The sequence below is a fragment of the Staurois parvus genome, unplaced genomic scaffold (assembly GCF_062004578.1).
Source record: "Staurois parvus isolate SC_StPar_1 unplaced genomic scaffold, SC_StPar_1.0 ptg000031l, whole genome shotgun sequence".
In the NCBI taxonomy this organism is placed as follows: domain Eukaryota; kingdom Metazoa; phylum Chordata; class Amphibia; order Anura; family Ranidae; genus Staurois; species Staurois parvus.
This window is the reverse complement of record NW_028317827.1, coordinates 16,823,418-16,848,556: the sequence shown is the minus strand read 5'-3', so window position 1 is coordinate 16,848,556 and position 25,139 is coordinate 16,823,418. Positions and strand designations below refer to the sequence as shown.

Genomic DNA, 25,139 nt, shown 5'->3' with positions numbered 1-25,139 from the left:
AAAATTTGCATATGATAAACATGTGCACTAATATTGTCTGACATAAAAAAAAACATTGGAAACTATCACCCTTCTCCAGAGTCAAATGAGCGTTGCTCTATATCTACTTGTAGCCTAGGTTCACGCATATGCGTTCTAAATTCGATCAGTTTTGTAGTGCGATTCAGCGGTGCAAATCAGACGTGTTTTTGTTTGAATACCAATGCGATTTTAAGATCTGCCTTCAGCATAGGTTTTTTTCAGAATCCTCTCCCTTTCCCCCTCTCCGGAAGGATAAATTCCTATTCACAGAAATACAATGCAAAAAACATGTTGTAATCTGACTAGATGTGAACACCCAATGCGGTCCCCATGCCACTTCATGCAGTGCAAACTCTGAACGCACTGCTCAAAAGTTGTACAGGACTCTTTTCTAAAACACTGCGGATTGAACGGATATATGTGAACACCTTCAATAGGAACACATTGCAATGTACTCATGTGAATCCTTCACAGAAAAATGCATTCAAAACCGCACATGTGTGAACTAGGGCTTAAAGTGTTACTAACCCACAACAGTAAAATCAGTCTGTATATGCAGTAAAGCATGCCTGTTATACTCACTGTGGAACCTAAGGGGTTAATCTTCTACATTTTGTAAAAAGGTTGTTTGATCCTTTCTTCTCTGTCCCTCCTCTTGTTGAAATGACCACATGATACAGATTGAATTCGTAGTCACATGCACATGCTCAGTTTGGTGTGTATTGCTAGAGAGGTGGGGTTTTTTTTCTTGGGCAAGTGCATGTGACCAGCACAGGGACAATCAGTACTGTCCAGACAGAGGTCAGGGGTTTTGCATCCTCCTAGAGCAGAAAGAAAACTCCTCCTACAAGCTTTAACCAGTGATCTGCTGAAGTCACAAGATTGCTCTAACTGCTGATCAGAAAAGGTATTTAGCAGTTTATATTTACTAAAATAATTGCACTTGCATGTTCTGTGTACTGTGGGAGACCAGATATAGTGAATGCAGGGTCCTGGGTTTAGTAACACTTTAAAATTCACTTTGGGAATAACCTTATAGCTTATTTTCTTCTATAAAGAGTTTTTATTTTAATGGGCTATAATGGCATTTGAAAGTACAATGAATTGTAGAAGCAATATTCTGAGCGAGTACAAAGTAGAGTACCAAAGCATCTTTCAAATATAGCAAGGACTACTTCCACCTCAACATATTGCAAACTCCTGTGAGGGATATCATAGGAACTTTTGATGAGCACATAATGCTCTAAAGCTATAGTAAGGCAACCTCTGGAGAACGCAGAAGGATATAGGGCGCTGTTGGCAAAGTGTGAGCTTCTCGCCTATTTTCAAACACCGGCACCAAAAGAAGAAGCAGACATTTTTGCCCAGAGTTACTGTTCAGATGTTTTCTTTTTTAAACTTACTGTAGGAATGTGATATTTCTACAGACTTCACAAGTACTTCCAACAATGGGCGGCATCTCAAATAGTCTTTTCCAAGCTTGAAAATGTACAGAAGAATCATTAGGTATGACTGAGCTTTTATCCTTATATACCTCCCAACTGTCTCTCATTTGGAGGGACAGTCCCTCATTCTGAACCAACTCTGCCTGTCCCTCTTTCTTCCTCACTTTCTTCTTGTCCATCTTTTTGGATTTAAGTAAGGCTCTCCATACAAAATTTATTTTTTAACAATCAAAGGTATTCAGTTGCACTAAACACTTACCTAAAATTTAAATGATCCTATCTGTTAATTTGAAATCCCAAAATAAAGGAAAAGTAGTAATAAAAATGTGTTAAAGTTACATATACCCAGTGAAGTGACTGGCCTGATATTCAGGGCTGAAAGAAATCCTCATACATAAGTTGTACCTTCAGTCTTCTTTTCTCTACATCCATTCGAAGTGCTGGGTTTACAAAGCTTGTCCGGGAGTTCAGAAAAAAGGGGGCAGAGAACTGAAATTGCACACTGAAGAGCTCAGTGAGAAGAACTCTGAGAGTTGATTGGAGGGGAGAGACACTCCCTCCTCCGCACAGCTCACAGGTACAGAGCTCAGGCTGTCAATCTGCTGGAGGTCATTCCCCTGTCACCTTTTTTATGTCTTGGTGTCAGGAAAACTCGTCAGAATTGATTCATACTGATAGCAGAGGAACAAAGCAGCAGATAGAAATTATACTTAGTGTTCTGGATTGAGACAAGTACACACTATAGGAGGATAAGCTTTTTTCATATTTCATGTCTGAGGTTTACAACCAATTTAAACCAATATTTTTTTTTTGCGTGTTAATCCTTTCTCTATATACTTTGTGCTATAAAATGTCCCTCTTTTCCATCTCCCAAAGTTGGGAGGTGTGCCCTTAAAGCTGTTCTCCATATTTCATTTAACTTTAGCTGGTCCAAATGAACTGTTTCCTTCAATAACAGTTGCAGCGGCTAGGAGCTCTGTAAAAAATTTTATGTTTCTACTTGCAGCAAAAACTTGAAAGTGGAAAAAAAGCCTAACACTATTATTCAACACATTCCTTACCTCCTCCTCCTACCTATCTTGCATACCCTGTTTAAAAAAGATCTATGTACTTCTCTATTTTTAATCCTGTCTGGTCATGCGATCCTGCAGCAAGTACATCTTTTTTTACACAGGATATGCAGGATAGGTAAAATGGTTGTAAATCTCTGAAATTAAATATGAACAAAGCATATCCTTCTATAGCGTGTTCTTGCCTCAGTTCAATGCACCTAGTTTTCATCTGCTCACTCATTCCTCTGCTATCTGCATGAGTCACTTCTAACAGCCTCTGCTGCCAAGCAATCCTGGGAGACGATCTTGCCCACTTCAAGCACACAGCAGGTGACTGACAGTCTCAGTTGTGCATATTTTCCTATGCGACTGTGTAGAGAGGGGCGTGTCTTTTCTCTCCAATCAGGTTTCAGATTACACTCAGCTCTCTGCTCCACTGTATTATGTGCAATGTGTGACATCAGATCCTTACCCACTGTCTTGCGGAGATGAGAAATGCTGTGTAACTTTTGGACTTTGGCTGTAGAGAAGAGAGGACTGCAGATAAAAAGGTGCTGTATTTTTCGCTCCATAAGACGCAGCTAGATTTTAGAGGAGGAAAACAATAAAAAAAATTCTGAACCAATGGACTGCATATATAGTACAGGAGATGACCAGAGACTGTGGACATAGTATGGGAGATGACCAGAGCCTGCAGACATAGTACAGGAGATGACCAGAGACTGCAGACATAGTACAGGAGATGACTAGAGACTGCGGACATAGTACAGGAGATGACCAGAGACTGCAGACATACTACAAGAGATGACCAGAGACTGCGGACATAGTACAGGGGATGACCAGAGACTGTGGACATAGTACAGGAGATGACCAGAGACTGCAGACATACTACAGGAGATGACCAGAGACTGCGGACATACTAAAGGAGATGACCAGAGACTGCGGACATACTAAAGGAGATGACCAGAGACTGCAGACATACTACAGATGACCAGAGACTGTGCACATAGTACAGGAGATGACCAGAGACTGCGGACATAGTACAGGAGATGACCAGAGACTGCGGACATACTACAGGAATTGACCAGAGACTGTAGACATAGTACAGGAGATGACCAGGGATTGCGGATATACTACAGGAGATGACCAGAGACTGCGAATATAGTATAAGAGATGACCAGAGACTGCAGACATACTACAGGAGATGACCAGAGACTGCAGACATACTACAGGAGATGACCAGAGACTGCAGAAATACTACAGGAGATGACCAGAGACTGTGGACATAGTACAGGAGATGACCAGAGACTGTGGACATAGTACAGGAGATGACCAGAGCCTGCAGACATAGTACAGGAGATGACCAGAGACTGCAGACACAGTACAGGAGATGACCAGAGACTGCAGACATACTACAGATGACCAGAGACTGTGGACATAGTACAGGAGATGACCAGAGACTGTGGACATAGTACAGGAGATGACCAGAGACTGCAGACATACTACAGATGACCAGAGACTGTGGACATAGTACAGGAGATGACCAGAGACTTTGGACATACTACAGGAATTGACCAGAGACTGCAGACATACTACAGGAGATGACCAGAGACTGCGGACATACTAAAGGAGATGACCAGAGACTGTGGACATAGTACAGGAGATGACCAGAGACTGCGGACATAGTACAGGAGATGACCAAAGCCTGCAGACACAGTACAGGAGATGACCAGAGACTGCGGACATAGTACAGGAGATGACCAGAGACTGCAGACATACTACAGATGACCAGAGACTGTGCACATAGTACAGGAGATGACCAGAGACTGCGGACATAGTACAGGAGATGACCAGAGACTGCGGACATAGTACAGGAGATGACCAGAGACTGCGGACATACTACAGGAATTGACCAGAGACTGTAGACATAGTACAGGAGATGACCAGGGATTGCGGATATACTACAGGAGATGACCAGAGACTGCGAATATAGTATAAGAGATGACCAGAGACTGCAGACATACTACAGGAGATGACCAGAGACTGCAGACATACTACAGGAGATGACCAGAGACTGTGGACATAGTACAGGAGATGACCAGAGACTGTGGACATAGTACAGGAGAAGACCAGAGCCTGCAGACATAGTACAGGAGATGACCAGAGACTGCAGACACAGTACAGGAGATGACCAGAGACTGAAGACATACTACAGATGACCAGAGACTGTGGACATAGTACAGGAGATGACCAGAGACTTTGGACATACTACAGGAATTGACCAGAGACTGCAGACATACTACAGGAGATGACCAGAGACTGCGGACATAGTACAGGAGATGACCAGAGACTGCGGACATAGTACAGGAGATGACCAGAGACTGCGGACATAGTACAGGAGATGACCAGAGACTGCGGACATACTACAGGAATTGACCAGAGACTGTGGACATAGTACAGGAGATGACCAGAGGCTGCGGACATAGTACAGGAGATGACCAGAGACTGCGGACATACTACAGGAATTGACCAGAGACTGTGGACATAGTACAGGAGATGACCAGGGATTGCGGATATACTACAGGAGATGAACAGAGACTGCGAATATAGTATAAGAGATGACCAGAGACTGCAGACATACTACAGGAGATGACCAGAGACTGCAGACATACTACAGGTGATGACCAGAGACTGTGGACATAGTACAGGAGATGACCAGAGACTGCGGACATAGTACAGGAGATGACCAGAGCCTGCAGACACAGTACAGGAGATGACCAGAGACTGCTGACATAGTACAGGAGATGACCAGAGACTGCAGACATACTACAGATGACCAGAGACTGTGACTGTGGACATAGTACAGAAGATGACCAGAGACTGCGGACATAGTACAGGAGATGACCAGAGACTGCGGACATACTACAGGAATTGACCAGAGACTGTGGACATAGTACAGGAGATGACCAGGGATTGCGGATATACTACAGGAGATGACCAGAGACTGCGGACATAGTACAGGAGATGACCAGAGACTGCGAATATAGTATAAGAGATGACCAGAGACTGCAGACCTTTGGGGAGTGGAAAGGGGGGGAGCGGGTACCCGAATTTGAACAGGTACCCGCTCCCACTTCTGCTTAGTTGTCCTCTCTCCCCGACTTCTGGGACACATGACAGGTCCCAGAAGACTGCTGGACAATTCACAAAGTGCAGCGCTTCTCGCGCATGCACAGTGGGCACCCGGCTGTGAAGCTGCAAACTGTCATAGCTGGGTGCCCACACTAAAGATGCCGGCGCCAGGGAGAGAAGATAGTGAGGACACCGCTGGACCAAGGAACAGGTAGGACCGAGGAGCAGGTTCTGCTGCACAGAAGAGCCGAACGGCTGGCCCGGTATTCTAACACGGCTGCGGCGGAAAAACCGGGCCGGCTGCTCCATATTCGCTCCTTAGGACACATAGACATTTCCCCCCATTTTTTTGGGGGAAAAAAAGTGCATCTTATGGAGCGAAAAATACAGTACAACTTGTGTAGGAGGATTTGCTTCATCTCTGTGTATCACCTGAGGTGAGTCATTTAAGTGGGTATATGTAAGGGTTTATAACCACTTACATTTTGTGCTCATTTTCTTTTCTTCAGGTTTATGAAGCCGTACCTATTAATCTACTGAGTGGGCAAAGACTGTGCAGCATTCTTATTGTCTCCAAATGTCAAACTGCTAATTGCCGTCTACAGCCAACTTTACAGATGAAATGAATATTAGCAATTTCTAACTTGGAATGTTGAAATTCTCAATGCTAAATGTGGAATATAGTTTTATAAACACACACATATATATATATATATATATACATAGTAATTATTAAAGAGCATTGAGATCATCTGTGAATGAATAGGCTCCTCAAGGGCCATTACTCAGAGCATCAACTTATAGTTTGCAGCCTCTTAAACAACAAACTGCATAGCAGTTATTTAAAGCAATGCACACGGAAAGCAATCCAATCACTTTGGTAGTTCTGATGGGAAAAGGCAACAAAGGCAAAAAAAACCACAAGCGCTGGAATGGTGCCAGTGATTTTTTTGCTGATAGGTTTGCTTAAATTAAATATTGAAGAAACCCTGGCACCCTCTCAATTCCTCCTAGCTGCAGAGTAACTCAAAGGGCACCAGATTTAGACATGAGCAAGCCGTCAACAGATCCTGTAATAATGTAAAATTTATTAGTCTTTCTGAATATTTGAGGAAGGAATAATGTATGAAGCTGACATAATGTCAAGCAAAAATTTACAGCTATTCCACAGAACTCTAACACTAGAAAAATATATATTATTTCCTAACAGGAACAGCCAGAACTGTCAGCATGCATGCATTGTGAGATATGGTAAAATGTGTCTGAAACGCTTTTTTTTGTTTTTAGCTTTCACATTTTACTAGTTCTGTTCATGATTATATTTTATATAATGATTTATAAAGATTCCTAGCCCCACTACAGTGCATCCAGAGTCCTTGCCACACAACGACTGCGTGAACAATTATAGCATTTAGCTCTGGTGCATTGTTGCTTTGGTGTCTAGATGCAGGTGGAGGGCACAGGTCCACCGTCCAGCCCCAAAGCTGGCAGCCTGTAAAGGTTTATGAAAGGCTCGGAGCTGCTGTGGCTGGATGAGGTTGGATGGTTCTACTAACGCTTAGGGCAAATTCCCTGAATGCACACTGCTTGCACCTGGGCAATTCATCTCTAAAAAGATACTGCCCTACACATCAGTAGCTCTTAGTGCATGGTCTAACCTCATCCAGCTATAGCAGCTTTCAGCTGCTCATAGAGTTTAACAGGCTTTTGGCAGTTGGTCTGGATGGTGCACCTTTGCCCTGTGCTCATACCTAAATGTCCAGTATGTATGGGGCCTAAAGCCATCTAAAGACTCAATGAGGTTGATTTACTAAAGGCAAATAGATTGCAAGTGCAGTTGCTCCAGAGCTTTATAAATGAGAAAAAAGAGAACAGGAGGCGCCAGCTAAGTGCAGTAATTGGATGCTGTATTTAATAACATAGGATTAAAAACACTCACAAGAGGTGAGGAAATGACAAGCTCATCTGTGTAGGGGGATGTGACCACTCCTCTCCATCCTGCAAGTACCGCTGGTCATACACCTAGGGTGCCATGGATGTAAGCTGGAACAGTGTAGAGCCGGGTGTGCTGGTTGGGAGACCACCCAGATGTCATGGGGGTGCAGCAGAGCCGGTCCAACGCCGTCTGGATCAGGAAGAGTCCGTGCTGACCAGTGAGGAACGCACCGGCAGAAGTGACGTCACCGGAAGAGGCGAAGGACTGGATGTGGAACAAAGAAGACACAAAGAACACAGGCAAAGAACACAAGCTACATGATCGGAGCCTCTTGCTCCTTCTACAGGCGTGTAGAGGCATCCAATTAGTGCACTTAGCTGGCGCCTCCTGTTCTTCTTTATTTTGTCTATGTATGTAGAGTTGGCTTTGCTCTATAGGATGGCTGCCGCTATCTGACACCCAGTGTCCCAGAGACTCTTTAAACACTTGATTATGTCTATGGACATTATATGATTTATTCAGTTAACAGTGTCAATTTACATTCATCCCATGCCTGTCTCCAGTACGGAATTATACGTATAAAAGTTACATATACACACGTCATTTGCCTTGCTGGCATCTGACATTTTTCATATTGTTCATAATCCATATTGTATCACAATGGAATAATCTCACCTCTGTGCACCAGAATTTCTCCTTTATTGTTTATAAATGAGAAAAAGCTTAATTTTGTAAGCCACACCCAATCACATGCAAGGAAAATTAAAAAAAAAAACAGCACTTTTGCTTGCATATAATTGGAAGATGGAAGTCAGCAGAGCTGCCCCTCATTTACTAAACTCTGGAGCAACTGCACTTGCAAAGTGTATAGTCTAAGTGCCTTTAGTGCCAATGTCTTGTTGCTCTTAGCAACCAAACAAAAGCCTTGTTTAAAGCCTAAGTGTTCCATCACACTGCCCAGCTGCACTTTGGGCAAAATGCAGCTAACCCACAGTTTAGCTGTGCTTTTCGACAGATTTCTATTATGTCCCGCTGTTAAAGTGCACCAAAACTGCAGGACATAATTAAAGTCTATGGGAAAGTGCAGCTAACCTGCATGAAAACCATGGATAAGCTGTACTTTAGCCAAAGCAAAGTGGGCAGTGTGAAGCTGCCCTTACTCCAAGTTTTGAATAGTGTGTTTAGATCAAGCTGGCCCAAACAAACTATTTATTTCACCAACAAATGGGTGCTCTGCGTAAACTGTATACAGCATACAGTATAGAGCTCTATGTCTCAGCTTATTCTCAGAACATAATGAAGTCAGGCTGAGGGCTGAACAGCCATTCACAGGAGTCTTTGTATTTTATAAATGACTACAAGGCTTCTACTGACTGGCTGAAGTTGAGAGGTGGGTGGATGATAACACAATCTCTGCCTCAGCCAATCAGAGGAGGCCTTGTATTCATTCATTAAATACAAAGCCTCCTGTTAATGGATAAGCAGCTCTTGGGTGACTCAATTTTGATTCAGGAGCAAGGAGGGAAGTCCCCGAACTGCTACCAGAAAACAGAACTAGACATACTAATGCTACATCCAGTTTATACAGCGCTCACAGCCGCTGCATCTTTTAGTAAAAGAAAGACCTGGTTTGGTCCAGCTTGGTCCTAATGAACCATTTAAAGTTTACTAAAACCTGGAGTTAGGCTTTAAAGCAGATCTTACCCAATGACTAAAATCTCATATCAGTTTTAACCTGTTAATGACATTTCAAAAGTTTCTTTAAATAGTTTTAATTCTACAGCTTTCATTTGAAGAACCCCTGGTGATCTTGCAAAAAAGGAAGAATATTTCAGACACCACCAATTGAGACTACAAGCGCATCAACGCACATTATGGATGCATGGTTCATTGCTGTCACTCAGGTAGCCGGTCTACAGCATTGGTATTGCTGGTGACAAGGGAGAGAATGCATGTAGACAGGCAGTGGTTGCATGTAGACTGGAAGTCGCCGAATAAGGCTAGAGGAGATCAGCAGCACTGATATACGGAGTTATAATATACTGATATTACGGAACTATAAAATGAATGCTAGCTTTTTTAAAAATAGCGAATGTTAAAGACAGGCAGTGCTTTAGCAAGCTAAATGGCCTCCAGTTAGGGTTTGCATCAACGTTAATTTTCAGCTACTGCAGAAGAATAGTTGAAAGCTGACTGGTAGTATTTATTAGTATATTTTTCATACACAAGCTGCTTAGAAACAACTTTGTTTCTTGTAAAAAGTAAAGTCTGTTGATAAAGTTTTCTTTTTCTCTATACAAGTGTTTCTCAATTTTTTTTGAAAACTCCTAGAGGAACTCCTGAAATAATTTTCAGGCTTCTAAGCACCTCTTATAAAAATTACATCTTCAGCTCACTTAATGTTATCAGTGAAAACAGGTTATAGATCTAAAATGACAAACCTAGAGTACTCTACTATATATATTGCTAATACTCTAACAATAAAATGTTAAAATGTCAAGTACAAGTAACACTATGGAGCATACAAAGCCCATGATGTGGTAGCCACCTGCCCTGATCCCTTATGAAAGTTATGTTTTATAGCCAATTTTTAATTTCAAAGGTATAGTGATAGTGACACAGGAAACGTTTTCTGTAATAGTTAAATTATTGAGCATACAAAAAGACTGCAAAATCATTACTGCCTTTTTCATCATTCCCCATAGGATTAAATAATCTAATAATAAAAACATTGCTAGATACACTATATTGACAAAAGTATTGGGACACCCTTCCAAATCATTGGATTCAGGTGTTCCAATCACCTTCATGACCACAGGTATAAAACATCAAGCACCTAGGTATGCAGACTGCTTCTACAAACATTTTTGAAAGAATGGGTCATGTGTGGTACTGTGATAGGTTGCCACCTGTGCAATAAGTCTATCCATGAAATTTCCTTGCTACTAAATATTCCACGGTCAACTGTACGTAGTATTATAACAAAGTGGAAGGAACTGGGAACAACAGCCACAAAGTGGTAGGCCACGTAAAATGACAGAGCGGGGTCAATGCATGCTGAAGCACATAGTGTGCAGAAGTCACCAACTGTCTGCAGAGTCAATAGTTTAAGACTTCCAAACTTCGTGTGGCCTTCAGATTAGCACAACAACAGTGCGTAGAGAGCTTCATAGAATGGGTTTCCATGGCCGAGCAGCTGCATCCAAGCCTTACATCACCAAGTACAATGCAAAGTGTTGGATGCAGTGGTGTAAAGCCACTGGACTCTAGAGTAGTGGAGACGTGTTCTCTGGAGTGAGGAATCACGCTTCTCTGTCTGGCAATCCAATGGACATGTCTGAGTTTGGCGGTTGCCAGGAGAATGGTACTTGCCTGACTGCATTGTGCCAAGTGTAAAGTTTAGTGGAGGGGGGATTATTGTGTGAGGTCGTTTTTCAGGGGTTGGGCTTGGCCCCCTAGTTCCATTGAAGGGAACTCTTAAGGCGCCAGCATACCAAGACATTTTGGACAATTTAATGCTCCACACTTTGTGGGAACAGTTTGGAGATGGCCCCTTCCTGTTCCAATATGACTGCGCACCAGTGCACAAAGCAAGGTCCATAAAGACATGGATTAGCGAGTTTGGGGTGGAGAAGCATGACTGGCCTGCACAGAGTCCTGACCTCAACCCGATAGAACACCTTTGAGATGAATTAGAGCGGAGACTGTGAGCCAGGCCTTCTCATCCGACATCAGTGCCTGACCTCACAGATGAGCTTCTGGAAGAATGCTCCAACATTCCCATAGACACACTCCTAAATCCTGTGGACAACCTTCCCTGAAGAAGCAAAGTAAAGGTGTTATAACTGCAAAGGGCGGGCCAACTCTATATTGAACCCTATGGACTAAGACTGGGATGCCATTAAAGTTCATGTGCGTTTAAAGGAAGGTGTCCCAATACTTTTGCCAATATAGTGTATGTTTGAAGATTAATTCCAGGAAGATATAGAAACACAAATTAATAAAGTTATGTATTCATTAAAAAAATAAGCAAATGCATTTTTAAAATGCACCTAGTGTGATTACCTAAATCTGTCTTCATATCAGCCTACTGTATTCTCCTGTACAGCTGCATCCTGAATAGAGAGGGCCATCACTAGCAGCCAATCAGGCTCTGTTGCAGTGCACATGTACTGACAGTAAATCCTCAGACAGGAGAAAAGAGAGCAGTACAAGAAGAGCATGCTGCTATTCCTTCATTCTCCAATCAGAAAAATGAGGGTGTGTCCAAATCCTGCTAAAATGCTGTATCTGTAGCAGAGGTCCCAGACTTACAGCAGCTAGGGGGACTGGATCACCAGAGACTATCTGCAATGAATTACTAATGTTTTTATATATATATATAAATACTGTATATATATATATATATATAATATAAAGTTATACAAGATTTATATAGCGCCAACAGTTTGCTCAGCGCTTTACAATATAATGGGAGACAATACAGCAACAATACAGGAGGGTTAAACTACAACACTGTGATGAATATGATATAACATTGTAGCTATAAGGGGATATAAGATAAAACAGTCATAAAGGATCTATTGTTGATGTTTTCTGCAGCCTGAAGTCATTCTCATTCATGTCTTTGCTTGAGATATGAGGATCACTAATAGTATTGTATTGCTAGGCAGAACATCAGAACATCTTAATCAGTGAGGTGCTTCTACTCGTCAGCTCTAGGGAATTAATACAGAAGAGATGGTAATATACTTTAGACAGGCAGGTAGAATGTAAAACCCTGGGAGAACAGCATGAAAAGCTGAATCCAATGTAGAACGTTTATATTTTATCAACATTTAGGACTGGATTGGCTAAATCTATAGGTACAGTAGAAATTCCCTTTAAACCTCACACAATCTCTGGTTTTTAAGCATTTAAGGCTGAACCCTGGGGAAATAAATGCCCTTGAATTAAAGTTAAATGCCTATTTAAAGTAAAAGGATTTTCATTTATCTCATCCCATGCTCCCCTGCCACCCAGCCCCCTCCTCTTCTTCCCAATGCTCTGAACTGAAGGTGGTCCCTTGGCCAATAGACCTTGTATATGATGACGTATGGCCATAGATGGATCACAATTTGACCGGTTCAGCAAGGACCAACCACATTTTAATCCATATATGACTTCCTTAACAGTAGTCAATGTAACAACTGATTTTGTTGAATGAGATGTTAGAAAATTTGTATTCGATCAGTGGCTGCAGAAGTGATCAATGTATTCTGACAGCAGAGGAGTCCCCACTGTCAGAATACAATAACACAGCATGGAGGATTGCTTGTGTGGATGGAGGAATTTGTTTTTTCTATCGAGCGATCCATCTATTGCCAACCTAAGAGCCTGCGGGCACTGGGGTGCTTTATTATTATTATTATACAGGATTTATATAGCGCCAACAGTTTGCTCAGCGCTTTACAATATAACGGGAGACAATACAGGAACAATACAGTTCAATACAAGAGGGAAAAGAGGGCCTGCTCCTTGGAGCTTACAATCTAGGAGGGAGAGGCTAGTGGTACAAAATGTAGTAATTTTGGGGGATGGACTGGTTGGAAGAGTAGAAGATTCCATTATTAGCTGAGGGCAGGATAGGCTTCCTTGAAGAGATTGGTTTTCAGAGATCGCCTAAAAGTGAGCTGAGTAGGCGATAGTCTGATAAATTGGGGTAGAGAGTTCCGGAGGATGGGGGAAGCTCTGGAGAAGTCCTGGAGATGAGCATGGGAGGAGGAGACAAGGGAGCTAGAGATCAGGAGGTCTTGCAAGGAGCGGATAGTACGGTTTGGGTGATATTTAGAGACAAGATCGTTGATGTAATTTGGGGAAGAGTTATAAATGGCTTCATACGTTATTGTTAATGTTTTGAATTTTATCCGTTTGGCAATGGGAAGCCAGTGGAGGGACTGGCAGAGAGGGGTGGCAGATACAGAACTGTTAGAAAGGTGGATAAGTCTGGCAGCAGCATTCATGATAATGTCAGGGCTCCCGGTTAGACCAAAGATGTGTGAACTGACACAGGGAAACGCAGGCTCAAGTATGGTGTAACAATATAATTTATTAAAGGTATACACAAATATAAAACGCACAAGACCTCCAACTGATAACGGAATGTACACAGACAAGAGCAGTCAGGGCTGGTGAGGTGGAGTGGTCAGGCAGGCCGGGTCAGGAACCATCGGGCAGACAAGACACAAAGGAGCAGGCAGAGCGTAGTCAGATGGGCCGGGTCCGGAACAATCAGGCAGACAAGGTACCAAAGGAGCAGGCTGGAGAGTGGTCAGGAATAGCCAAAGTCAGGACAGGCGGAGTTCATTCAGAGTCAGGATCAAAGCAGAATCAGGAATCAGGCAGGAAGCAGACAGGATGCAGGTACAGGGGCTCACGGGAAACATACACCAAGGCACTGACTGCAGGTCTGGCCATTCTTTAAATACACCTCCTGCAATCAGCCTCAGGTGATGGCTGATTGCAGGAGTGAGCTTCTGGTTGCTGAGAGCACCCGCTGGCCAGCTCTAGTACTGCAGCCCACACGGCAGATGAGTCCCACCGCTAATGGTGAGTCCATTCCTGACAGATAGACTGAAGAGGGGATAGCCTGCAATTCGGTAGGCCAATGAGGAGGGAGTTACAATAGTCAAGGCGAGATATAACAAGGGAGTGAATAAGTTGCTTAGTGGTTTCCGAGGTTAGGAATGGGCGTATCGTGGAGATGTTGCAGAGGTGAAGTCTACAAGATTTGGACAGTGATTGGATTTGGGGGTGAAAGGACAGATGGGAGTCTAAGATTACACCTAGTACCCTAGCATGAGGGGAGGGAATGATGATTGTGTTATTGATCTTGATGGAGAAGTCAACTGGTGCGTTTCTGGGGCGCATCCCCTTCTTCGGAGCTGAGCTGAGTTCTGAAGAAAGTGGCGCACCCCCGAAACGCTTTAGCTTGCAAGCTTGGCAGGGTTGCATGTCTACACGTGGCTTCCACACACTGTGGCATCTTGTGTTTTTTAACATCATTTTGCCTTCTACCTTTGTGAGTATCCATTTGTCATTTCTTGGATTTTTAAATAAATAAATTGCCAGCAATGCACTAGATGTTTGTGCCTTCCTTTTCTTCCTTTTTGTAGTTACTACGGGATTCCCCTATCTGAGGAAGGCTGCACCAGCCAAGCATCCCTGGTGGAACCCATGGTTATCCAATTGGTTACCTTCTGGCAGTGGTAGTACTCTGAGCATTAGGAGGGACATTTTTTGCTATGTATGTGTTTTCCCCTTTACTGGTACCCTAGTACACAAAGGAGCAGTACAGATGAAGCCCCACTGCAAAAGGAAATCATTTTCCCCTATTTTGGCTTTCAATGACTGATTCAATGATACTTTTCTGATCTGTTTTAGGAACTTTCAATCTGTCAGTTGTGCAGAACATTCCACTCTATTAAAAAGTCACAGTTTATTTGTATGAATATTCTCTACCAGGAGAAATAGAGATTTTTTAGCAGAAAATGTTCCCTACTAAAATTACAGCTGATGCTCAGCCATGCATATCGCCAGCGCCGTGTATTTGGTATTCTGTTATGAAAACCTTGGTACAAGTAAGGTCATTTTAAATTGCTGCTGCAGTAGCTACATCCCTACAATAGAGATTGGCTCAAACTCTTCCTGCTCCTCCGTGCTCAGAGATACAATAGCAGAAACCACAACAAAAAAGTTTTTAAAAAATTAAATACTGTATATAAATTGAGGAGACAATAACTGAAAAGACTCATTGTTAAAGTGACACTAAAGAATACCCTAATTCTCCATATATAATCCATGCACATCCACTATTTCATGGCCCTGTGATGTATTTTTCCTGAAATAGTTTTTACTGTGTTTTTCTACCTCTTTGTAACACCCTCTGTGAGCTCCAGAACCTCTAATTTTCTGCCTCACGTCTGTTTATTTGGAATGAGCAGTTCACATTAGTTGCAGTCATGTGCACTGCTGTATGCACACTACAAATCCCATAATCTGGGGCATGCAATAGAGGATGACTATATTTCTACATACAGTGAGACCATAAAGACTGAATGTAGCCACCCTCCAATAGGAAGTCGGATCACACCAGCATAAAAAGGAATTAGGAGATTTGGAGGAGACTGAGAACAACAGAAGGAACTTTTCTGAATTAATGCAGAGCTCCACCCAAAAGAGGAAGTTCCACTTTAAGGTCTCATCCCCCGTTCCCCGTCAAGGATTGGCACCTTTGGGGAGCAGGAGGGGGTGTGGATTAGCGGGTACCCGATTTTTGATTTTGACAGGTACTCGTTTCCTCTTCCTCTGCCAACGCATAGATCAGTGGTCTCCAAACTGCGGCCCCGGGGGGCTGGATGAGGCTCTTTGATTGTCTTTATCTGGCCCTTGGGGCACTATTCCTCTCACTGATATAAGGCACCATTCTTTCCACTAACACCAACATCGGGACATAATTCCTCCCACTGATATAAACTACAGAACACTATTACTTCCACTAACACTAAAGATGGTGAACTTTTCCTCCCACTCCCAATGCTGGAGCACCAGTCCTTCCCTGACACCAATATTGAGGCAAATTTTCTTTCATTGATACCAGTGTTGAGGAACCATTCCTTCCACTGACACCAATGTTGGTGGGGTACTCTCACTGATACCAATAATATGGCGCTATTCCTTCTACTGATGCCAAGGATTGGGCACTATTTCTGCTGCATTTTCCACTCCCACTGGTTACAGTCTGGTCCCCCTAAAGTCAGAAGACCAGAAAACTGGCCATTTGTTCAGAAAGTTTGGAGACCCCTTGCCTAGGTGATGGGAAGCAGAAGTTCTACTCCCTCTCCTTTCTCTTCTGGGGATCACAGCCGCTGCTACAGGCCAATTCACACCCAGGCTGTTCCCCGTACACCGGAGCGAAGTCCGCTCCAGTCCTCTGATTGGACGGCTCCTACTCTACATGTCAGTCCATGAATGGTAATAACCCCACCCAGAGCCCGCCCCTCTGCATCACACATCACTTGCCGCCCCCTGCATAGGACATCGTTCCGTCTCCCAACACAGAGCCTGGGGTGACACCATGTGTTACCGCACCGGTTGACACCAACCCTTGGGACACCTCTGTATTACATTTATGTTCTTGGGTTTAGATATCCTTTAGGAGAACAGGGTTTCCTTTGAAGGTAATTAAAGAAAATATGCATCTACCACATTTAGGGCGATCTAAGCTACAATATATGGTTGTGATCCAAGGTTTGCAGAAGTCATGAAATTTGGCAGAAATCATGAAATTTCAGTATTGATATTGAAAATATAACTGATCATGCAAAAAAAAAACTGTCTTTTATTTAAGGATAGTGATCATATGAAACCATTTATTATTGCATAGTTTTTTTGGCTCCTTTTTAAATCATAATAACAGAAATCACCCAAACGACCCTGATCAAAAGTTTACATACCCTGGAATGTTTGGCCTTGGTACAGACACACAAGGTGAAACACACAGCTTAAAATGCCTTACAGCTTCTGGCACACTGCAATCTGACATGACGAGATCAAAATAGAGCTTTATGATCATAACCATAAGCGTATTTGGAGAGGGGCCCCCAAAGCCTATAGCAACAAGAATATCATTCCCACTGTGAAGCATGGTGGTGGCTACCTGATATTTTGGGGGTGTGTGGGATCTAAAGGCATGGGGAATCTTGTGAAAATTGATGGTATGATGAATGCGCCATGTTATCAGAAAATACTGGCAAGCAATTTGCATTCTTCTGCTTGAAAGCTTCGCATGGGATGCTCTTGGACTTTCCAGCACAACAATGACAAATTGGCCCTCCAGTGGTTACAGCAGAAAAAGGTGAGGGTTCTGGAGTAACCATCACAGTTTCCTGACCTTAATATCATTAAGACACTCTGGGGAGAGCTCAAACGTGCAGTTCATACAAGATGACCAAAGACATGACCTGGAGGCATTTTGACAAGATGAATGAGCAGCTATACCACCTGCAAGGATTTGGGGGTCTCAGACAACTATTACAAGAGACTATATGTTGTCATTGATGCTAAAGGGGGCAATGCACAGTATTAATAACTAAGGATATGCAGAATTTTGAACGGGTCATTTTATTTGTACTTTATTTGCACTCGAGCATTGCCCAAGGGCCCGGGGTCAGTAGGGGGCCCCATGAGATGCCGCTGGTACCTTTTATTGGCTTTTTCATAGGCTTTTTTGGGTGTGCGCGAGGACACAGGGGCCCCATGATCCCCTATTGCCCGGGGGCCCCATTAGTTGTCAGTCTGCCCCTGTCTGTACCCTTCCACCACAATATCACGCTCACTGCAATTTAATATGATAAATCAGGCCAAGCTTAAATAGCATTTATTGACTATTTTGTTTTAATATTCCTGTGCACACTTTTCCAGAATTCAATTATATTTTTCCTGCTGTCACTGAAACATGGAGATAAAACTGTCTTGTTTACAGCTGGACTGACAATTTCTTCCCTAACAACTAACCTTGAGGCACCGGGCTAAATACACAGATGAAATACACATGTAATTGCTTTTTAAAAGGCAAAGGATTTGTATTTCTCTCCATCCAGTCCTGTGATTTACTCAGATCTGCCACACAGAACGGTCCTACCTGGCAGGGCAGCAGACCTGATTTATCTATGTTTCCATTAAAGTGCAATTTCATTGTTAGTGTACTTTTTGTAATGGTCCACCACCCCTTAGTACAGCCTGCTGTGCTAATCACTTACTTTGATCCCCATTTCTGCAATCTTCATTTTGAGGTACTACCTGGTGCCGCACAGCCTTTCTAGCGAAAATGTCCCCGCCGCTGTGTCTTTACAGTACATACCTGTGCTGCAGCCAAAGTTCACTGAATGGCTGGAGAATGAATCACCTATAGGAATGCAGAGAGCCATGGTGCACATGTGCACTTTGAGGATGCTCCAGCAGAGACATTATCACTGCAAAGGATGTGCAGTGCTGAGCATGGCAGTACAATGAAGGTAAAAGGTTAAGAAAGGAGTCTGTGTTAAGGAAAGGGGGGGGGGGTCCATATAGTACAGGTTCACTAAAAGGCAACCTGTATTTTTATTAAGACTTAAAGATCCTTTTCCTTCCAAGCCTGTGTCTGGAGAATCAGTAGGCTAATGAGCTCAGCTCTATATCACTCTGCTCTCTCCTTCTATCAGCATGACACTAGTGGACACATGCGCATTTTAGGACAACCAACTGACTCCTCGTGCTGGGTTTCCCTCTCCCAATCTGAGCTGTATTTTACAGTGGTTTGCAAGAGCTTTACACCAAGTCAGGTTCAGCTACACACATTGCTTGAATTTAATTATGTATTTAAGGACGCATTAATGAATAGAGAGCCACATTGATGTGTGCCTTTTATAGCTGCCTGAAGTTCAGCTTTAATTAAACAGTTTTTCTTTCTAATTAAATGTAGGCAAAAACTGTCTTAATCTAATTGTCCACATAACCTCTATAAGGCTAGAGCTACGTATTGATCACCAGTTTAAAAAAAAAAATCACACTATCATTGCTGTGCCTTGACTATAATTGACAACAAGGTGACACGTCAGGATTTGTGATCAGGAAATCTATTTTTTTACAGTAGTTTCTTTTGTTTTTTCTCTTTTCTCTAAACTAAAAACAATGAGGACAGAAGCAAATGTATGTGTCATGTTTTCATAGCACATGTGACCCTACTGGTGGTTTTGTCCCTGTGACACCAAGGCAAGAATGAAGGGAGCAGGTATCACCAGGATAGGAAGACCCAAATGGCAATAAGAACCTGACAAATGTTCAAAGCTTTCCCAGTTCTATTTTGCAGTGTGTTTCCAATACCTTCTCATTTCAGCGATTTGCCATCATTTCTTGTCCTTCCATCCCCAGGACAGGAAATTAAGGGAATTTTTTAAAACAGTGGCACAGAGAACAATAAGGACCTGACAGAAATTCCAATCATTCTCAGCTCTGTACGAAACCAAAAAAAAATGTGTCATTGGAACTGCCCTTTACACATGCACTATATATATATATACAGTCAGATCCATAAATATTGGGACATCGACACAATTTTAACATTTTTGGCTCTATACACCACCACAATGGATTTGAAATGAAACAAACAAGATGTGCTTTAACTGCAGACTGTCAGCTTTAATTTGAGGGTATTTACATCCAAATCAGGTGAACGGTGTAGGAATTACAACAGTTTGCATATGTGCCTCCCACTTGTTAAGGGACCAAAAGTAATGGGACAATTGGCTTCCCAGCTGTTCCATGGCCAGGTGTGTCTTATTCCCTCATTATCCCAATTACAATGAGCAGATAAAAGGTCCAGAGTTCATTTCAAGTGTGCTATTTGGAATCTGTTGCTGTCAACTCTCAAGATGAGATCCAAAGAGCTGTCACTATCAGTGAAGCAAGCCATCATTAGGCTGAAAAAACAAAACAAACCCATCAGAGAGATAGCAAAAACATTAGGCGTGGCCAAAACATCTGTTTGGAACATTCTTAAAAAGAAGGAACGCACCGGTGAGCTCAGCAACACCAAAAGACCCGGAAGATCACGGAAAACAACTGTGGTGGATGACCGAAGAATTCTTTCCCTGTTGAAGAAAACACCCTTCACAACAGTTGGCCAGATCAATAACACTCTCCAGGAGGTAGGTGTCAAAGTCAACAATCAAGAGAAGACTTCCCCAGAGTGAATACAGAGGGTTCACCACAAGGTGTAAACCATTGGTGAGCCTCAAAAACAGGAAGGCCAGATTAGAGTTTGCCAAACGACATCTAAAAAAGCCTTCACAGTTCTGGAACAACATCCTATGGACAGATGAGACCAAGATCAACTTGTACCAGAGTGATGGGAAGAGAAGAGTATGGAGAAGGAAAGGAACTGCTCATGATCCTAAGCATACCACCTCATCAGTGAAACATGGTGGTGGTAGTGTCATGGCGTGGGCATGCATGGCTGCCAATGGAACTATTTCTCTTGTATTTATTGATGATGTGACTGCTGACAAAAGCAGCCGGATGAATTCTGAAGTGTTTCGGGCAATATTATCTGCTCATATTCAGCCAAATGCTTCAGAGCTCATTGGACGCTGCTTCACAGTGCAGATGGACAATGACCCAAAGCATACTGCAAAAGCAACCAAAGAGTTTTTTAAGGGAAAGAAGTGGAATGTTATGCAATGGCCAAGTCAATCACCTGACCTGAATCCGATTGAGCATGCATTTCACTTGCTGAAGACAAAACTGAAGGGAAAATGCCCCAAGAACAAGCAGGAACTGAAGACAGTTGCAGTAGAGGCCTGGCAGAGCATCACCAGGGATGAAACCCAGCGTCTGGTGATGTCTATGCGTTCCAGACTTCAGGCTGTAATTGACTGCAAAGGATTTGCAACCAAGTATTAAAAAGTGAAAGTTTGATTTATGATTATTATTCTTTCCCATTACTTTTGGTCCCTTAACAAGTGGGAGGCACATATGCAAACTGTTGTAATTCCTACACCGTTCACCTGATTTGGATGTAAATACCCTCAAATAAAGCTGACAGTCTGCAGTTAAAGCACATCTTGTTCGTTTCATTTCAAATCCATTGTGGTGGTGTATAGAGCCAAAAATGTTAGAATTGTGTTGATGTCCCAATATTAATGGACCTGACTGTATATTGATACCATTATTTATACTAAGCTGACTACATTTAAATACATCTAAAAAGCAAATACATAAAAATACAAAAATAAAACCTGTCAAAAAGTTGGGCACTGCCAATGCTGACTTGATACCTGGTCATCATTCTCATCCTGCAGTTCAGGAGATCTTGCCATCACTGGCTTCATGATGACAGAAGCCAGACATACAACAAGCAATGTCTAAGAGGAGTCAGAATTTACAATGCCCTTTTTGCTACCTTGACAGGTTCATATTTAAAGCTGAACTTTGGCCAGATAACAAAAAGACACAAAATATTGCAGCCCCTTCACTCTCTATTTATGAATACATCATAATTATAAATGCAAGTGGCACACTTGGTATTAGCCTCTTGCAAGCCACTCTGCAGCCTAGCTCACATTTAGAGAGGGAGGAGCAGCAAAAGGAGCCAATCAGATGTGCTGTAGTGCTCATGTGCAACATGACATCAGAGTGACAGATAGATTAGCTCATCATTGTGCTGCTTCTTTTTTCGCTGTCCAGTCACAGGCTGGGGGAGGAGCAAGACCTGTAAGTGTTACTGAGAAAGATCAGGTCTTTTATATTTATTGTACCTATTTTGAGCTAGGAGTTGGAACTCTAGGCTCATTTTCACACATTTCCTAGGCTAACCTTTACTGCACACACAGCTGAATGAGTCAGAGGAGTGAATAAACCCCATTCCTTCCTCTTAATTTACTCTGTGCAGCTCATTCATTTAGTGAGAGGCTGTCTGAAAGCAAACAGCACCTAATGTTTTCTCTATTTGGAGAACCCATGCCACTTTATATAAAAAAAATAAGTGGCTAACAAATTAAAGCTGAACTCTATTTAACACTTTGTAAGTAGTTACTTTTCAAGTAGTTACAGAAACATTTTAAAGGTTTTAACTAAATGAATAAAAACTGACCATTGTAACACCCTTGTACATGGTAAATGGTTTGTTTCAACCCTCTAACTGTCATGTTTTCTGAAAAGCAAAAATAAAAAATAAAGGAAAAAAAGACCCCTGAAAAAATCCAAAGTAATGCAGCCATTATATCTAGGGATTGCTAAACTGCAATATATTACGTTTTTGGGTTTAGATATGTTTTAATATATTTGAAAAAAAAGTTACAATATGCATAAACCATCCAAGAGATATAACACAATGACAATTTCAACAGATTCATAAACTTAGTTTATTGCTGCAAAGATGACATTTACAAATAAACTTATCTGCTGTTAGCAGGAATCACATACATATAAATACAGACAAATAATGGATTAATAGGACAATGTAAAGGATCATCATAACGGCTAAAAAAAACAAAAAACAAAAAAAAACATTTCTGTACTTATTTCTTTTCTATTGAAGGAAAGCTCAACAATTTAATGTAACAATGTGTGGGTATGTGATGAAATTAGTTTTTACCTTTCGTTTGATGTCTGTAAATTGAGAAAACATCAAAGACCAGTAAAAGGAGAGCTCGACAATGTAGTAGTAATGCAAGTCAGCTGTTAGTTGCTGAAAAACAAACAGAACTGTTTTAATTTTAATAAATATGCAAGATTACAGAGTACAGCATATAGCAAAGTATTTACAAAGTGTAGAAACACAAGTGGAACTCTGCAAAACATGTCATAACAATCTCTCCAGTTATTAGTGGCTATGAAGTATGATTCTCACCAGACTTTAAGCCTTTAGGGTACATCAACCAGGTGCTATTTTTTTTTTGTGGGGGGGGATGTGGAAACTTGGAATACAGAATGGTCAAAAACTCACTCATTTTATTTTGTTATGTGTTTTTGCTGTCCAGTGCTATCACCAGGGCAAAGAAAATGTCTCAGATGGTAACCTCTAATATGGTATCAAAGAGATTCCCTCTCAGACATAAAGGAAAATCTACTCAATGGCACACAGAAAGCAAACAAAAATGTCAAGGGTTTAAACCGTTATACGTACACTAACCAATGTTTAAAAAAAAAACTATTTCTGGCATTTGACAAATTGAGGAAAGTGGGAAAAATGCACTGGACCCATAAAATGATATTATTGGCATTGCTAACTTAAAATGTTGATGTTGATTCAGGTAATCTGGTTTCTGGGTAGGTAGCTTCTACACTCCAGAGCAGGGCTTCTTAACCAGGGTTCCATGCTAAGACCGGAAAGTTATTGCAAGGGTTCCTCTGTGTTGAAAAGGTTGAAAAAAGAAGGCTCCAAAGGATCTCCCCATTCTCCTTGTGTAGAATAATGGAAAAAAATGCAAATTGGAACACCACACACACCACTGTTAAGAGGTCCACATACAACTTTATACCAATGAAAGTCAAGGAGACTATCCAAAGAATAGGCTACACTTTGGATTGTCCCTGTGACTTTTATCAGTGGTGTAGTGCTTCAACCTACAATTTGTTTTTGGAATTTGACATGGCAGAAACTTCATGGGACCATTTACCATCTGACTAAAACGGAATAATACAACACAAAGTATCCAAAAACAAATTGGGGAGAAAATATGCATGTTTGACAAGTAATCCTGCATGGTTATATAAGATTCAGGCTTAAATTATTTATAACTCCAGTCGTGACCATTTGTCTATAAGTAAAGCGTCATTAATAAAGCTACTGCAGTCTGCTAAGCCCAACATTTAGGGACACAGAATAATTTCTGAAATAGAATTAAACAGCTGGGGCTCAGAAACATGAAATGGCCTCTGCAAAGATCAGCTCTTTCCAAATATCTATGTAGTGTTCAGCAACAGATGTGAACCTCCAGGGTTTAAAAAAAATCCTTCATGTTGTCGGCTCATATTCTTTTCAAACTCTGAGCTAACATTTTATTTCTAATGCAAGCTTCCAAAGCACACTAAGTTGTATTGATATTTAAACATAGGGCCTGCTGGGTGATACTGCCACCATTATCCCCAGAATACAAAGATTAGAAAGGCCAGCATCTATGGAACTTTCCCTGACATGTCTCGAAACATTTTATTTTTAATTAGAATCAAGACCGACTACAAAAATGAAAATTTGACATTCAGTCTTACTTGATAGAGCAAGCTTAATCCTTCAATGGCAGTAGTTTTTCCCTTGGTTTTGAATTTAAAGGGGACCTTCACCCTAAAGGTCAAGTCATGTTGCCCTGCCTCCAACATCTCCTACAATTAGACATTTTTTTTTTAATTTTAACCATAGCCAGCCATATATGCATCAACTTCTGTACAACTGCCCTGTCGGATTTTCCCCACTTGATCAGTGCTATTTGAATGCAATAGCTTAGCAGGAGGATTCCCCCATCCACTTTAAATGTGTTTATGCGGAAATCGGGTCAGCTTTTTCACTCAACCTGCTGGTTGAATGAAAAAACTGACCTGCCTATAGCCAGCTTAAATTTTATTTTGTGCTGCAAAGCTGCACTTCCATGTTTCTCACCTAGGCAAAATTTATGTTTTTTTCTCCCTACCTCCTGCGTGTGCACAGACAGTTGTGTTCAAAACAATAGCAGTCAGACATCACTAACCTGATCAGTCACTGTTTTTGGTAGAAATGATATTTCTACATGGCAAAATATTTACTAGTAGGTGTAGTAGAGTAATAGAAATCCAACAGACCCAACAGTCATGACATGCATGCTGCTGATTCTGTGTAATTGAGTCACTAATTGAAAGGGGCATGTTCAAAATAATAGCAGTGTGGAGTTCTATTAGTGAGGTCATTCATTCTTTGAAAAACAGGTGGCAATTATTGCCCTTATTTAAGGAAGGAAGGCAGCAAATGTTGTACATGCTGGTTACAGTGCATTTCTCTCTGAA

The 25,139-nt window shown here is 41.8% G+C and overlaps 1 protein-coding gene across 1 annotated transcript in view; it reads right to left on the bottom strand.

Annotated features, from left to right (window-relative positions):
- Nucleotides 1-25,139, bottom strand: part of CERS6 (ceramide synthase 6) — a 316,537-nt gene that overhangs the window by 85,043 nt on the left and 206,355 nt on the right. Inside the window, exon 6 of the mRNA XM_089660323.1 lies at nt 22,759-22,851. Within this exon, the coding sequence (XP_089516449.1) occupies nt 22,759-22,851 (93 nt within the window). The remainder of the gene's footprint in view (nt 1-22,758; nt 22,852-25,139) is intronic.